General features: G+C 40.8%; 1 protein-coding gene across 5 annotated transcripts in view; it reads left to right on the top strand.

Annotated features, from left to right (window-relative positions):
• Window positions 1–7,435, top strand: part of LOC123761621 (major facilitator superfamily domain-containing protein 6) — a 23,552-nt gene extending 16,117 nt beyond the window's left edge. For all 5 annotated transcript variants that reach the window (XM_069330736.1, XM_045747668.2, XM_045747666.2 and 2 more), the window contains exons 3-7: window positions 207–1,261; window positions 1,762–1,936; window positions 2,159–2,398; window positions 4,309–4,464; window positions 7,232–7,435. In XM_069330736.1, the coding sequence (XP_069186837.1) occupies window positions 207–1,261; window positions 1,762–1,936; window positions 2,159–2,398; window positions 4,309–4,464; window positions 7,232–7,356 (1,751 nt within the window). In that variant the 3' untranslated portion in view covers window positions 7,357–7,435. The remainder of the gene's footprint in view (window positions 1–206; window positions 1,262–1,761; window positions 1,937–2,158; window positions 2,399–4,308; window positions 4,465–7,231) is intronic.
• Window positions 7,436–16,304: the final 8,869 nt, after the last annotated feature.

Raw genomic sequence — 16,304 nt, forward strand, 5'->3', positions numbered from 1 at the left:
CTGTAATGCAGATAAAACGTCACAATAACGTGGCTCAAAAATGTTGACCAAACTACACACTGGAAACTGAAGAGACGACGACGTTTCGGTCCGTCCTGGACCATTATTAAGTCAACTGTGATAAAGGTCTAGGACGGACCGAAACGTCGTCGTCTCTTCAATTTCTAGTGCGTGGTTTGGTCAACATAAGCTGTAATCTTTGCCAGGTATCGCGTTCTTCCCCTTCATGCCCGTCGTGGTGCGTGGCAAGGGCATCTCAGACGCGGGAATAGGTCTGATGTGGGCGGTGACTCCCCTGGCCAGCCTGATGACGAGCATGCTGGCGGGCACGCTGGCCGATGCCTTCAAGATTCACCGGGCCATGTTCATGACGGGGATGGTCCTACTAACCACCTCTTTCATCACTGTCTTCCTGCTGCCTGCCATACCCAGGCCCTCGGATGCTCCTACGGAGGCTTCAGTTTCATTTCAGTGTGGAGACAACAGCAGTAGTCTAGACGTGTGTTTCAACCCATCTCTGCCTCTCAACATCTCTGCTCTTCCCTCAGTACGCGAATGCAGTTTGGAGAATGAACGTAGCCAACACGAAACAGAAAATGAAAATACGTTTAACTGTAGCCTTCAGTGCAGTTTGTTACAAACAGGAAGCTCATTCACTACCGCTGAAGATGAAGATTTGAATGTACTGCCCGACTTAAGTTTTGATTTTGGTAATGAGCTCTCGGCTTACAACGTCTGTGTAAAAGACAACTGTGTCTATATCGAGGAAGAAGCTCCTACACTATCATTACCAGGACTTTACAACATGACTTGTGGTCAGAAGTACCCAGCTTCGTGCCACTACCAGTGTACCTCTGGAAGCCCCGAAATCACCCTCGGGGAAATGCTGAATAGAAAAGAATTCTGGTTTATATTCATCTGTTTAATCTTTGTGTATGGCGGTAACAGCACCACCACCACCTTGTCCGACACCGTGTGCTTCATGCTGCTGGGCAAGGCTCGGCACAACTACGGCCGCCAGCGCATGTGGGGCAGCGTCTCGTGGGGGGTAGTGGGCCTGGTGAGTGGAGCCCTGGTCAACTACTACTCTAGAGGTCAGCCGCAGATCAACTACACTCCAGCCTTGATAATCTGTAGCACATTATTATTCTTCAATCTGATAGCGTCGTCGAGGATCAAGTTTAACTTGCCTCAGAGGGAGAAGTTAAAGGCGAAGCACTTCGGCGTCGCCATCTGCTCGGTCAGGATGATCGTCTTCCTGGTAGGTTGGTGACGGCCACAACACACCGCTGATGGGTAGGTTTGTGTGTGGCATGGGCTCACCATAGCCCGTGCTACTTGGGACTTTTCGTTCCAGGTAGCGAATCTTAAACAACAACAACGGTTAGTTTGTGCAATCACTCAAGTCTTACACAGGCGTCTCACACTGCTCCGTTCCTAATTGTTAAAACTATATATCATTAGATCAGGCTAAATTATGTTATGGTTAACTTAAGTATGTTTTAACTTTTAACACAGCAAAAAAATCCAATGGCGAAGCGTCATAGTTTCAAAATGATTGATAACCTAGTTTACTAATCTGTTTAGTCGTCTTTGTGTGTATCTGTTTGTCTAAAGCGATATATAAATATATCATGTGTATGTATTGTTCTATTTCTAAGTAAAAGTTTTCAAACAATGTTTTGCATTCCTTAAGAAGTATGTCTTACACATATTTACCTGAGTGAAGGAAGGTGTACAGTACTTTGTATAATCATTCAGTTGACAGTTGTGGTGAATGGTGTGGTGTCGGGAGTGGTGATGACTTTCCAGTTTATTGTGATTGAAGAAGTGGCCACGGCCTGGGACCCCAACTTCCCTTACATGAAGCTTCTTCAGGGCATCATTCACGGCGTCAGCACCTTCCTGGGAGAAGTCCCCTTCATGTTTCTCTCGTGTAAGTACAAGACGACCCTGGCAAGAATTTATCCTCGCTCCCTGATCACTCAATGAAATATTGCAATTACAGCTCAGGTTAGATAGTTCAAGCGAAGTATTTTACTATTAATATCATTTTTTTTAACATCTTTAGGCTTTAAGGCTAGGAACAAAACACAAAGCTCTTGAAGCACTGGAATCTACTCTCAATAATACGGTATTCATGTTTTAATTTACACAGCGTACATCATCAAGCACCTGGGGAACATCACTACCTTTGCAGTATCCTTGGCATCGTACAGCGTTCAGTACTTTCTCTTTTCCTGCGTCATCAACCCATGGTTCTTCGCCCTCACTTGTCTCCTCCACGGACTCTCCTTCGGACTTTTCTATCCGAACATGTCCGCCTACGCCAATCTGATGTCTCCCAAGGGCGCCCAGGCCGTGATGCAGGGCCTCGTCAGGTCCACGTACATTGGAGGTGCGTGTAGCTGACCAGTCATGACTACGTTTATGCTTTTTTGGTTTATTGCCATGTTGTATATTGTCATTTAGGCTATTGCCATGTGGTATACTGTCATTTAGTCTATTCCCATGTGGTGTACTGTCTTTTGGTCTATTTCCATTTGGTAAACTACCGTTTGATCTATTACCATTTGGAATACTGTTATTTGATGAGTTACTTGCATGTGGTAGGACATACGTGTCATGTTCAGAGCAGACGAGGCTACCCGTTTGCATGCCGATGCTTTTCATAAACTATTTATGTGCACAGATAGATATACAGGCTTTGTTTTTGTAATTATTCACTATTAGCGAGAAGTCACCAATACTAGCAGAAGGATGACGACGCCTATATCAAGAATGTTCAGCAATAGCCCGATGTAACCTAACCACACATTTACAGCCCCGCTACTACGGGCTCACCATAGCCCGTGCTACTTGCAACTTTTTGTTTCGGGAAACTGAATCTAAAACAACAACAGTAGCTTATCTCGAGAACATTAAGTCGTTTTGTCCGGGACAGGAAGCCTGTGTATAGTGTGTATATAGTTAAGGCTTGTATCGAAGTCCCCCGCCCCTCTCCAAGGTCGAACTACTTGTCGGAAAATCCGACACCATTTAATAATCATACAGATAATAGCTGTGTTGTACAAACAAGTTACCCATAGAAAACGTAACTTGTAGTGGAATTACCGTCTAAAGAAAACGGGATATCATCACCACATACTATTATAAATCACCACCTATTATGGTGGGAATTATTCTTAAATACATTAGTCTTTGGACTTTACCATCATAAAAACATCTTATATAAATTAACTTAATTATCAATATTAAAGTAGAGTAAATGTGACCCTTCTATCACTTATTGACATCTGGACAAGTAGGCCAGGCGTCAGTGGGGAAGGAGGGCAGCCATTGTTTATATTGAGACCAGAGGCTCACACGGGAGCAAATTCGGCTCCTGTTAAATTTACTTGGACGTAGTGTTATGGAAACCAAAGGTGTACCATTGTCAACACGCTGTCTACAAATTCAAGTTAAGTGTCTATCCGAAACCCGTTTATCATTCATTTATGGCCATTAATGTCAGGATATAGGGTGACCTGGTTAGATCACGTGGAAGCCTCAAACTAAAGGTAATTAAGCCAGGTCTTCAATGTTCCATGTACAGTTTTCTCTGATATAGCTTGTCATATATAGGTATCTGGCTTCACAGCTAGCGCACTTTTGACAGGTCAAGACGAGGATGCAAGATTTTGTGCACCAGTTACTGGGTGATGGAAACTACCTCAAAGAGGATAATTTGGTGTCTACACCCTAGTTATACCTGGTGGACTAACCTGCTGTACTATAAGATAAGGAACCTTTTCAATGTATGTAGTTACTGTAGTTTGATTGGCTGCATATATATTAATTTAATAACCCCCCTAATGTGTAGAGGATCGATTTGTGAGATTAAGAGATTATTGCAGAAATACAGTCCACTTAACATTATACAAATTGCTATCGAAGTATATAAATTAACGTAAATATAAATTCATATAAATTAAATAAATATAAATCTCACAGGTCGGTTCCCACACTACTGACCTTTCTCACGATGCAATCCCACAATAGTTGTCTATCTCCCGGGTACCGATTTACTGCTAGGCAGACACACTTCCATTTTCTGTTTTGGTTCCTCAGGTAGGTTTAGGGTAAGGGCACTTTAGTACGACAGTTTTTTTGACGTTGGAAAACCTTAAGAGGACGGGCTGCAGAGATACTATGTCTAGACAATGACGATATCTTCCATATGATGTCATCCACGCAGGATTACGGGCTATTCATGCCCGTGCCACCTCTTGGGTGGCTTAATCTTCATCAATCAATCTATCCACGCAGGAGCATGCATGGGCGGGCTGGTGGGAGGCCTGATGCTGGAAGCGGTGGGAGGATCCACCGCCTTCCGCTACACCAGTCTCCTGGCCGCCGGCAACACCGTATTCTTCGTGGGCGCTCACCTCCTCATCCACAAACTGTGTCCACAACACACTACAGGTAAAGGCAACTTGTTGATATATTTAACACTTTCCCGTCCCGGGGAGTTAACTGTGTTAGTATGTTAGTAACTGTGATAGTATGGGGAGTTAACACTCTCCATACTATCAGGGGAGTGTGCCGTTCGTTTCGGGCGACCGCGCGGCAACACTAAAATGTTTATAATCTTTTCGGTCTGCTCACCTTAATATTCCATGTATGTATTTAAATTTGGTATCAATTTGTTCGCAAGAGAATGCTCTAGAGGAATATATATATATGTAAAATTTCACCAAACTCGACATGAGACCCGCACCAAATAAAAAACTATGGCAATCGTTAGCTGTGAGCGTCAAACCGCGCTGAAATGTTTATGCTTTATGGCTTCAACCCCCAGGAAGCAGCCCGTAGCAGCTGCCTAACTCCCAGGTACCCATTTACTGCTAGGTAACAGGGGCATCAGGATGAAAGACACATTTTGCCCATTTGTTTCCGCCTCCACCAGAGTAGAAAAGTATATTCTATCGAACCCGGAACCTCAGGACTAAGAATCCGAAGCGCTGTCCACCCAGCTGTCAGGCGCCCAAACAAGACATAAAATAAGGAAAAATAAATTGGCTAGAAAGGAGGGGTCCAAGAGCTAATAACTCGATTCTTCAGATACAAATAGTAAATACGCACACGCTGGGTACTCATATGTAAACTCATTATACTATACGCATACTCATAAGGTATAGTGAGTATGCGTATAGTATACATTAGGTATGCAAACGTCTAACTCTACTGGAGCACGGAACGGAACAAGAATCTTGCCGGAAACTTACCCACTTAAGTAAGTAAAAAACGACATTCCATTACTCGACATCTACTTCACAGTCCGAGAAAGCGCATTTATAAGCAAAGTTATCGTAAACAAATCAACATTGGTAAATGCGTTACTGTATTTATTAAATAACTTTACAACGTGTGATTTAGCCCTATAGTGACATTACAATGCAAATATGCACAGCATGAAGCCACGGACTATACTCAAGCAAAGTCAGGGTCTCATTAATACTTTATATTCCAAGACTGGGGTAGGTTATGTAATAAATTCGACCTTCGTAAACAGATCCGGTATATTTGCATCAACACCCACAAACTATACAATAGGAATCTAATGGATCCGACATACAATGAATAATACAGATAACAAGAGTAATATTTTATTTGTATTAAAAGATATACATAGCAGACAGCATATATGAGAAACCCGGTCTTTTAAGGTCATCGTCTCCTAATGGTGACTTACCCTATAATGAAAAATAGTCTAGTATATTTAGAAAATAGTATATTTAAAAAATAGCCTAGTATATTTTGAAAATAGTCTAGTATATTTAAAAAATAGCCTAGTATATTTAGCCTAGACTATTCTATCGTAAGCGATAGAAAATTAACACTACACATATTTCAATATGCTAAATATACGGTAAGCTCTTTGACAATGTACAATAACACAGCTAACACTCCAGCTCTCTCTAACTAACTACTAACTATGACTAACTAATAACTAAAAGACTAACACAGCTCTCCAGGCGTATCACAATGTATTTCCAACGGTATGCACCTAATTATTGAACACTTGACAACACAATAATCTTATCATGAAAACATTAATCGATAATAAACTAATCATTAAGTAGTGCAATAAGCAAACAAAACTGAATATACTTGAATCGAGAGCAAGACTGAGCATTCAGTAAGCAAGCGAGGTCCCCGAAATATACTTACAAATACCCCAACGTGATAAGAATGTGATACTAAGATGTGATACTAAGAGAATGTTAGCATATCTTCGCAGTAATACTCTATAACCTAAAGATGATGATCCAGAAGTGTTTTTTAACACATTTAGGTATATCTGCATTTGTGCAGCTACCCTAGACTATATGAAGGGGGAGTACAGTGTGTCAAAAAAAACTAGCTACTTGATGCTAAAAATCCCCACCACACAGGATGGTTAGTCGTGATAAGTAGTCTGCACTGGCAGACTCTCGGTGCATTATGAGGATATCATCATCAATACAAAAGTGAATAAGGTAGCAGTGATACTGAAAGTCCCCATCTCGCAGGATGGTTAGTCATACAGGGCCATATGTTCAGTAGCCTGCACTGGCAAATTTTGGGAATATTATGAGGATACCTTCAAGAACATGAGAGTGAATAAAGTAATTGCAAAGCTCCAGGTACCTCATACCAACGGGTCTGAATGGTCTAATAACTGGGCATTCGGTGATGTAGTGTAGGGGATCATGCCGCAGTTCCTGCTCATAGAGTTTGCACCTGGAGTGCTCAGGATTGGGAGATCTGTCACCTGTAGCCACCTGCCACATGTAACGGTAACCCAGCCTGATCCTGGCAACCACTGTGTCGCACAGTCTGGTGGACGTTTTGTGCTGCCTATAAACATAGGTTTCAGATCTGAACAAAGCATAGCTTTTTATACTGATGTTTTCAGGTCGTTAGGAGTCAGTAATTTCTCTCCTATCAGACCTGAGTGTTTGGTACAATACAGTTTTGACAGCAGAGATGGGGATACCTAGATCTAATTCAACTTCATCTTTGTTACACGCTAATTTGGCTGCAATGTCCGTCTCATTATGAGTTCAATTTATAAAGTTGCTATTCACGAAGCAAAATTGGTCAAGTTCATTATAAGAAGCCTACTAATACAAGATATATGCTGGTCATTACAGACACATTTGTTCATGACAAATATCATTTTTGTAATGTTGGTTGACCATTTCAGAGGGTGAACGTGGGGAGTACTCTACCCCAGGGGACGGGAAGGTGGGTGACAACGAGCTGGACCCCGTTGTTCTCGCCTCCATCACGGGAGACCAGATGTATTCCTCTAACCTACAAATTGCCTGACCTTCTCCTCTTCTTGTTTCACACTGCAGAGACGTCCAATTTATGTATTCATGAAGCTTAAACATCTAACTAATATTTATATTTGTTTTTTCAATAACGCCAATAGCCAAATACATATATATATATATATATATATATATATATATATATATATATATATATATATATATATATATATATATATATATATACAGTATGTGTGTGCATATATGTGTGTGTGTGTGTGTGTGTGCATGTATGAATTTAGGAGACACCAATTAGCCTGTGGGATTTGAAAACTTGTTAACTGGTTGAAAATCGTTTCTGATGTCCATTTGGCTGCACTAATTAGTGAATAACACTATTGTAATTTAAGATTCCAAATACCTAAACAAAAGTGTATTATTTAAATGCAGGTCTATATTCCCATGGAGTTTTATTCTTTAGCAATAGGCCTAAAACTATATAACACAATGAAATCACAGTGGCGTAATATATCAATGAAAATCATTTGGAGGGACTTGAACCCGTACCCTGGTGACTCCTAGATGCCTCTCTTAACCAACTCGGCCACGATGGTACAAAAGTTGACCAACCCAGAACTCTACTGAGTCTTCTGGGAAGTTCTGGAAGTTCAAACAGGGGGCCTAACCAAGGTTTCCGGGCAAGGCCCGAAACACTGGTTTGCCTAGAGAAATACACAGTAGGCATGAGTGTGGTTGGGTTGGCTAGAAAACCCTGGATTGAGGCCTCCAGAACTTCCCAGAGGACTTAGTAGAGTTCGGGGATGGTCAACTTTTGTACCATCGTGGCCGAGTCGGTTATGGCAGGCGTCTGGGAATCATCAGGGTACGAGTTCAAGATCCTCCAAATGATTAGAGGGACTTCAAGTTGCCTCAAAATGATTTTCAATAGCTATAAAATAGACTGCCTGTCCAAAGTAGGAGGCTGCACACTTCTGACTAGCCTCATCCAACTTTACAGCTTGAAACATAAAGGGTATGGGAGTGTCATAGGCCAGTCAGGATCGGTCCAAGTGTAATGCTTTAACAAATATCGGGATCAACAGTCTCCTTCTCCAACTCTGCAATTTTCATGAAGACTAAAATGAAATCTGGTGTTGTGATTTCCGTAGATTTATTATGCTTACTTTCGCAGGCTAGTGAACATATGGCCCTGTATGACTAACCATCCTGCGAGATGGAGACTTTTAGTATCACTGCTACCTTATTTACTCTTGTGTTGATGATATCCTCATAATGCACCCAGAGTCTGCCAGTGCAGACTACTTATCACATGCCTCTGTATAGCTAACCATCCTGTGTGATGGGGATTTTTTAGCACCACGTTGCTAGCTTTTTGACACTCTGTACTCCCCTTCATATAGTCTAGGATAGCTGCACAAATGAAAAAAGTACCTAAATGTGTTAATAAACAAAAATTCCAAATTTTCTAAGAGAAAGGAAGATAGGGAAGAGAGAGAGAAAGTGAAAGATAAGGGGGGGGGGATGTTGTGGGAGAAGGGGGTAGGACAAAGTGGAGGGCGGGATAGGGGGGTAGTAGTGGGGGAGAGGGGGAGAAAGAGATGAGCTAGAGAGAATAGTGAAATTGGGAGAGAGTAAGAGAGAGAGGGGGGGGGGAGTGGGAGGAGAGAGAGACGCTGTTACCCATCTTGAAATGTAGACTATGATGGGTCACATAGTTTGTGTAAAGATCTGAGTATGCAACATTAAGAATCTGTCTCGCAGGATAGTTAGTCAAACATGGGCATGTGATCGAACGTGCTCGAACGTCTGGTTCTTCCTGGCCATGAATCTGATCGAATTGCACGTACCCCTAGTACCTTCCTGGAGTAATAGAGGTTATCGATATGTATATTTAATACGAGGAGCCAGACATGTGTTTGGCACAGACATGTGTTTCAGTAGACTGCAATAGCCTCTAGACGCTAGATGTTCAAAATCTGACAACTGGTCCTTTCTACAGCACTATAATCTTTTAAGAAACTCATATCTGTTCTATTTCATATTTCATATGGAAGAGGAAAGATATCTAAAACCTCTTGCTTTATCCTTAAACTTGAGCTTGCAATGATTTTTATATGCAAAAAAATCGCCCGCAGATTCCATTGAATTTGCGCGTTGCACCCAGCGAAAGAACACAGATAGCGGACTAAATAAACAAACACAATACCCCCGCCTTTCTTTGGAGGCTCAGATTTACAAAACAAAAGCGCATGAAATTGAACTGAAATTGAAATAAGTTTATTGAGGTAAAATACGCACAAAGGGATGAGGTAGCTCAAGCTATTCTCACCCCGTTCAGTACATCGGTGTTAATACATACATATACACACATCACAAACAATAAACATATTACCAAACATTCTGAGACCCCCACAACCACGCGAAAACAAATATTTTACTTGGTGATAACATGCGTTTCCTGACGCATTTGTCGAGCCTCACGTGCTGAGACGGGCAGGCTTCCACAAATTCCTACTCCAAAACACGCTTTACATTGTGCATTTTAAACATTAGCATTGTTATATATACTCTAAACAAAATAAAACAATTTAGAAGTCATTGGTAACAATATTTGAAAATTATTTTTTTTATCTTTGAACAATACTAAAAAAGTATAATACAAATGTTGACTGCGGTTGCGTGTGTGATGTATTCTGGGTGCGGAGACCGGCCAAGAATGTCTGCACGCTTGCCGGGAAGGTGCCTCCGAGCGCAGGGAGGTTGGCCCGGGGTGGGTGGTGATGTCTTGGTGGCAGTCACCATGTTGATCTTAGGCTTTATCCACGCTCACCAACCACAATTCACTACAAACATTCTGACCACCACCCACGCCCACCAACCAAGCACGCTCCCAAGCCAAACATAAACCCAAGCACACTCTTCAACCACCACTCATACCCATCTACTACCACCAACCACCACTCATACCCATCTACTACCACCAACCACCACTCATACCCATCTACTACCACCATCCACCACCTCACACCCATCTACTACCACCAACCACCACTCACATCCCAGATAGCCTTGCCATATTACAACAGGTCCTTCGTGCGTACTTAACAATCTCTGTGCAGCAGTGTCCGGCCTGGCTTCCAAGGCAACTTCACTGTGTCCAGTTACTGGCACTCTCCTAAAAGCGTACGTTTAAACGGTACACAGGAGTTACCAACATAGGTCGTATTCTAATTACTAAAACGGTAAATATATTTTAGATTGGCTTAGGTTGTGTGTAAGGTACGATAGGTCGTGTTAGGCTATATAAGGTTTGTTTAGGTTTTGTAAAATTAGGTTAAGTTTTGTTTAGTAAGGTTAGATAGTGTTTGTAAACACAGTGTAGTGTTAGATAGTGTTTAAAATCGGATGGTGAGCCCTAATATGTACGTAATCTGTCCCTTAAGGTTGTGGTGTTAACCACATCAATTAAGTATTTATTTTTATTCTTTTAATACGACCCATTATTTTTCATTAATTATATATTATTGAAACGCATGGAATAAATTGTCTATTACCGTCGGAAATGTAACTATTATCAATATTAATATTAATATCAATATATTATTGTCAATATTACTTTTATAATAGGCGCATTTATGTAGTTTAATTGTAAACATTGTGCTTAATTCTTAAAGTTCTGTGTTAGAAGAAAACTAATGAAATCTGTTACTCTTGACTAATGCAGAAAAGACAACGACAGTTTTTGTTAACCTACCTTTTGTGAAAAGTAATGAATGGTCCAAAAATTGTAGCTGTTGTAAAGACAGGTAAATAAGGCAATCGCATAAAAATATCCATTACCTGTTACACCGAAACCTCTGTATTCTACATGTCAAGATAACGACTGAAATAGTGTACAATTAGTGGACTGAAGTGTCCTAAAGATTCTGCAACATTAAACATGACAGTAACTACACTAATAAATCTATGTTGGGGAAACACTGTAAATATGCAAAATCAAACATACAGAGACACATACAAATATAGATTGTAAAATACATAGTGTATACATTCCCACAGTTGGCCGCCGAGCACATTCACACAGCCACATTATTCAACCAATAGTGATATTACATATGACAGACCTTAGGGGTGTGTCCTGTATATAAAAACTAGGTCACTGTTGCCAGCAAGTCCCGTGCCAGTCTCTGTCGTAAGCATTGCGTCAAATTCCTCTTCTCTTGTGTGATTGTTTCATTAACCCATCATCATTCATGTATGTTTGATACGTTCTAAGAATCGAAATGAGAGTACAGTATTTGCGAATTTATAATAACACAAAATTATTAGGCTGCATAAGTACTTTCAGGGTTAAGCATAATTACCTATGCTAGAATATCACATCCAAGCAAGTGTCATAAAAATATTGTCTTTTTCCAATATCAGCTTTGAGTTATTTAAAGATATAGATATTGGCAGCCGATCCCTGACGGCCAAATGGTCCTCATGCCTTCATGATTGGCGATACGGTCTAAATTTCAGCCCGTCCTCGGACCAAGCCCATCCTATCCAGCGGTCGACTCAAGGACGCATTCATCAATTTTAACATTCTGCTCATTCAAAGCAGAATTTTTCTCAAATATAAATTAATATTATTATATATTATTATATTGTGCATATTTAGGCACTGGTTAGGTTAGGCGTTTAGGTTCTGTTGGTGATTATTTGTATTTGTAGTACGTGGGTGAATCATTTTATAGCCTTGTGGTTGCAACAAAATTTGTCAGTGAAGCACTTGTTCCGGAAGTGTTAGAAAGAAGTCAGTTGTGAGTCGTGTGTAAACCGTTTTTCATTCATAAACAGGGGGTTTGGCGGGTGCATGGAATGGATTTTGGATCTTTCTTTATGAGGACGGGCTGCTGCAGCACCATGTGGCCCTCATTATGGATATCCATTGGTTAGGTTTGTTTTTGCATAATGCCGATGGTGCTACGTAGCCTTCCCGGTTTGGTGCCTTCTATTAATAATTACTTACTTACTTTGCATAATGCCATAATGATAATGTATGTAATTATCAAAAAGAGCATAATTCAACTTCCCTTCTTGATATATTTCAAGGCTTTGCAACGTTTATTTATTTTCTTATGTTCGTTAACGTTAAGAAAGTCGCATCGTATTGGCTTGAATTTAAAATATTTAAATGTTAACTAAGAAAATATTGGCTCTGTTGAATTTAGACAGTGTTGTCCCAGGATAATAACTATATGTGTTATCTATGGGTTTTCTGATTTCCTTTGTGATATCTAAATGCCTCACCATGTTGATTTGTAATCTGCGACACCTACGTATAGAACTCAGGTAAACTGAGCTGAACTCAGCATCTGATGGTACATAAACAATCTTCAAATTTACCGCGTGCCCATACCTAAGAGAGCAGGCCAAAGTGTCCGTGGATGATCGCCAGGGCGTAGTTGTTTTGTAGCAGTAGCACGTGGCCTTGACTTTACAAGGCCAGTAGTGGGTTTCCCTGTCAACACAATGACTTGAAGAGGCATGAAAACAAGGAAGAGTAGGAATAATAATATTGACTTAGCGGTTTCTTTTGATAATTACTTATGGAATGGTAAGGCCATTGCCTAGAACACTGCATTGGCCACACAGAGACTATCTAGGCACCAGGAACCACGTTCTCTCCTGTTACCAGTCATCGCTCTCACTTACCCTGGCGATTCCAAAAACAGATCTCACGTTCCGCAGAGAGCTTGCTGGCGAACGTGACAAGACTGGCACTTGGATACTGGCCGCGCGAGGCCAACGTTGGCAACATATTTATTTCTCTTGAAAATGAGCCAACGTTTGCAGCTATTTATTTCTCTTGAAAATGACAATCAAATTTATATTACTATTGTTTTTATTATTATTATTATTATTTCTTGTAATAATATTATTATTGAGAAAACCACTGGGACTATTGGTTGGCACGAACATAAGACCCCGGCTGTGTCAGCCGCGTACTTTACCACTAGACCACCACTGACTTAAAACACAAATTCTTACAACCGGATTCCTACTGAAATCACAGGAAGTCTGGAGGCCGCTACTAAAGCCAGTCCAAGTTTTTACGTATGACCCACAAGCACTCGGGTGGAAGGGCGTCACACCTTACATCCCAACTTCAGAAACACACATAAATCACATTAACGTGATATATACTTCCACCCTTAGTACTTGTGGGTCATTCGTAAACATTTGGACTGGTTGTATGATTTTTTTTAGTGGTGTGGTGGTAGAGTACGCAACTGACAATGCCGAGGTCGTAAGGTTCGCGCCCATCTATAGCCCCAGTGGATTTTCTCTTTGATATATACATCATGTTAATGTGATTTCTGTGTGAGTATTATTATTAATATAAGTTTTGTTACTGTACTTATTATCTGTTAGTTATTTTGTTGGTTGTTGCTAGCGTGAACTGTACGTTCTCTGTACAGTTTTATGGAGCTTTGTGGGTATACCTGAAATTGATTCAGTACTTTTGTGCAATTAGTATTCATTTACATGCAGCATGTTTTGGTTGTCATCTTGTTGCAGAAACTAGTTCAAATTTGTTTATTATTTTGAATGACTCAATTGGCATCATACGAAGCCGAAATGTTCTGTTGGTGGAAAGGGAATAAATATCCGGTACTCACGTGTGGCGCCTCTTGCTTGATAGCTTACTCTTGGGAAAGACGTTGTAGAGCTGTGTTTGGCTTGGTTGCTGTTGGGCTTACGGCCAGTCAACCCAGTGAGGGTTATTAAGGCCACAAATAATAGCTTAACAATTATGCTTTGTTTCCAAACATTGTCCATGACAAAGGTAAACACAGTGTGTATACACCAAGGAATGGAGCACACCTCATTGTACATTCTCGTGGTATCCATTTCGTACACTATGTTTAATACACTCAGACCAGCTACGTTTCGTGCGGTGGAGAGTCTAGATGTAAGGCATTGGATTAGTAACCTCCGGCATATTAGCATCGAGGTAGGTCGCTACTCATATCTTTGGATGATTCCGAGGGTCAACGTCCCTGTGGTCCGGTCTCTGACCAGGCCTCATGGTTGCTGGTCTCGTCAAATAGGCTGTTGGACGCGGCTGGTCACAGCCTAACGTATAAGTCACAGCCTGGTTGATATACCATATTTCGTAACACATTTAGATGCAACATATTTCGCATATCTAATAAATGATCGATTTTAATCAATCTCTTCACCTAATAAATTCGTTGATGGTAAATTTATGTCAAATTTATCCTCTCTCTGGACCATTTCAGTCATAACAATCCCCCCTCTTTCGTCAACATAAGTGCGTCACTGGCCCCATAAAACCACTGAGGGTGCGACATATATAGCTCCTCTTGCTATGTCTTGAGACGACAGGCTAATGCATCATCTAAGATAAACTTCACGTGAGATTCTGAATTTGTTTGTCCTCGCTAGGCTGTCTCTAGCCAACTCCAGTACAGAGGTGCAAGAGGCTTGTAATGTTAATTGTCTATTTGTACTTACTGAATTTGTACGCCCCTTGAGGGACTTGAAGTAGAGGGGGGGTAGAAATAGCCTAAGCTACTCTATCCCTTTGAGATGTATTTCTTTCTTGTCTTAATAAACATACTTGAACTTGAACTGAAGAGGTGCCTTCCTTTTTTTTAGTAGGCTATCCTCTGGCCTCCCCCCCCCCAACCCTCCAGGTCCATTAAATTATGCACAAATGTAAATATGCTATAGTGGGTTTTTTCCCAGCAGGAATTTATTTATTTATTTATATTAAATTGAATAAATAAATAAATTCCTGCTGGAAAAAAACACAATGGCATAATTATTGGTAAATTAATGATTTATTGAACTTACGTTGATTTATGATTAATTCAAAGTAGACTGTATATTTAAAAGTTATTCTGCCAGGTGTTTATATCTATACACAAGTTTGGGGGGGGGGTTATATATATAGCCTATATAACATAGTTATATACATATGGTTATATACATATAGTTATATACATAGAGGCCATATATATACATAGTTATATACATACACATACATTATTTATATCCACAGGTAATGGATATTAATAAGCTACAAAATTTAATGTTTGTTAGTATTACTGCTAAAATGGGTTAGTTAAGGAGTAACCAAGTCTTAGCTATTAAGTTGTTATAGCCAGTCTTCCAACATCAGACTTTGGTCTGCCATACGTGGTCAGAGCCTTCCTCCTCACGGCGTATCAAAAAATATAGTTCTATTTTGTCTTTTATTGACAATGGGAGGGAATTCCTTAATTTTATGGTACATTTGATTAAGTTAGATCAAAGAGAACACTTTTTTATCAAGTTTAATTACTAGACTGTTAGTTTAAGGGATACGTGTTGCGTTAAATGAATATTTCGATGACATCACGGCTCTCCCGTTCTCTATAATCCTTTCATGACTAACTAATGTCTCTGGCAGTATGGGTTCGAGTCACTTCTGGGGGTGTGAGTTTTCAGTTGCATATATGCCTGGAGACCGTTCAGGCTTGTTCGCATTTATGTTAATGCACCAATTAATGTATAACCGTGTTTGCTGGTTATATTCGGTGTTAGCAAGCTAGTGTCGGAATTTCTGACAACCGTTGGCTATAGAGCATTATGAGTCATCGTTCCTGTCCTCCATGGGCATCACTCGCTTCATGGGGCATCCATCACCTCATGCTACCTCCACCATGGGGCATCCATCACCTCATGCTACCTCCACCATGGGCATCCATCATCCCATGCTACCTCCACCATGGGGCATCCATCATACCACCGAGGCGTATGTTTACTTCCTACAGGTCCGCCATCTGGACGCTGGCTATGGGCCACATGATCAAGCTGCCATTGCTCGTGACCTGTCATGCACCTCTACCCTGGCCCTTAGGGTAGGGTAGCTACCCTGCCCTTACCCGCATCTCCTCCTACGCACATACTAAGAGATAGAAAAAC

The sequence above is a fragment of the Procambarus clarkii genome, chromosome 24, assembly GCF_040958095.1.
Source record: "Procambarus clarkii isolate CNS0578487 chromosome 24, FALCON_Pclarkii_2.0, whole genome shotgun sequence".
NCBI classification, from domain to species: Eukaryota; Metazoa; Arthropoda; class Malacostraca; order Decapoda; family Cambaridae; genus Procambarus; species Procambarus clarkii.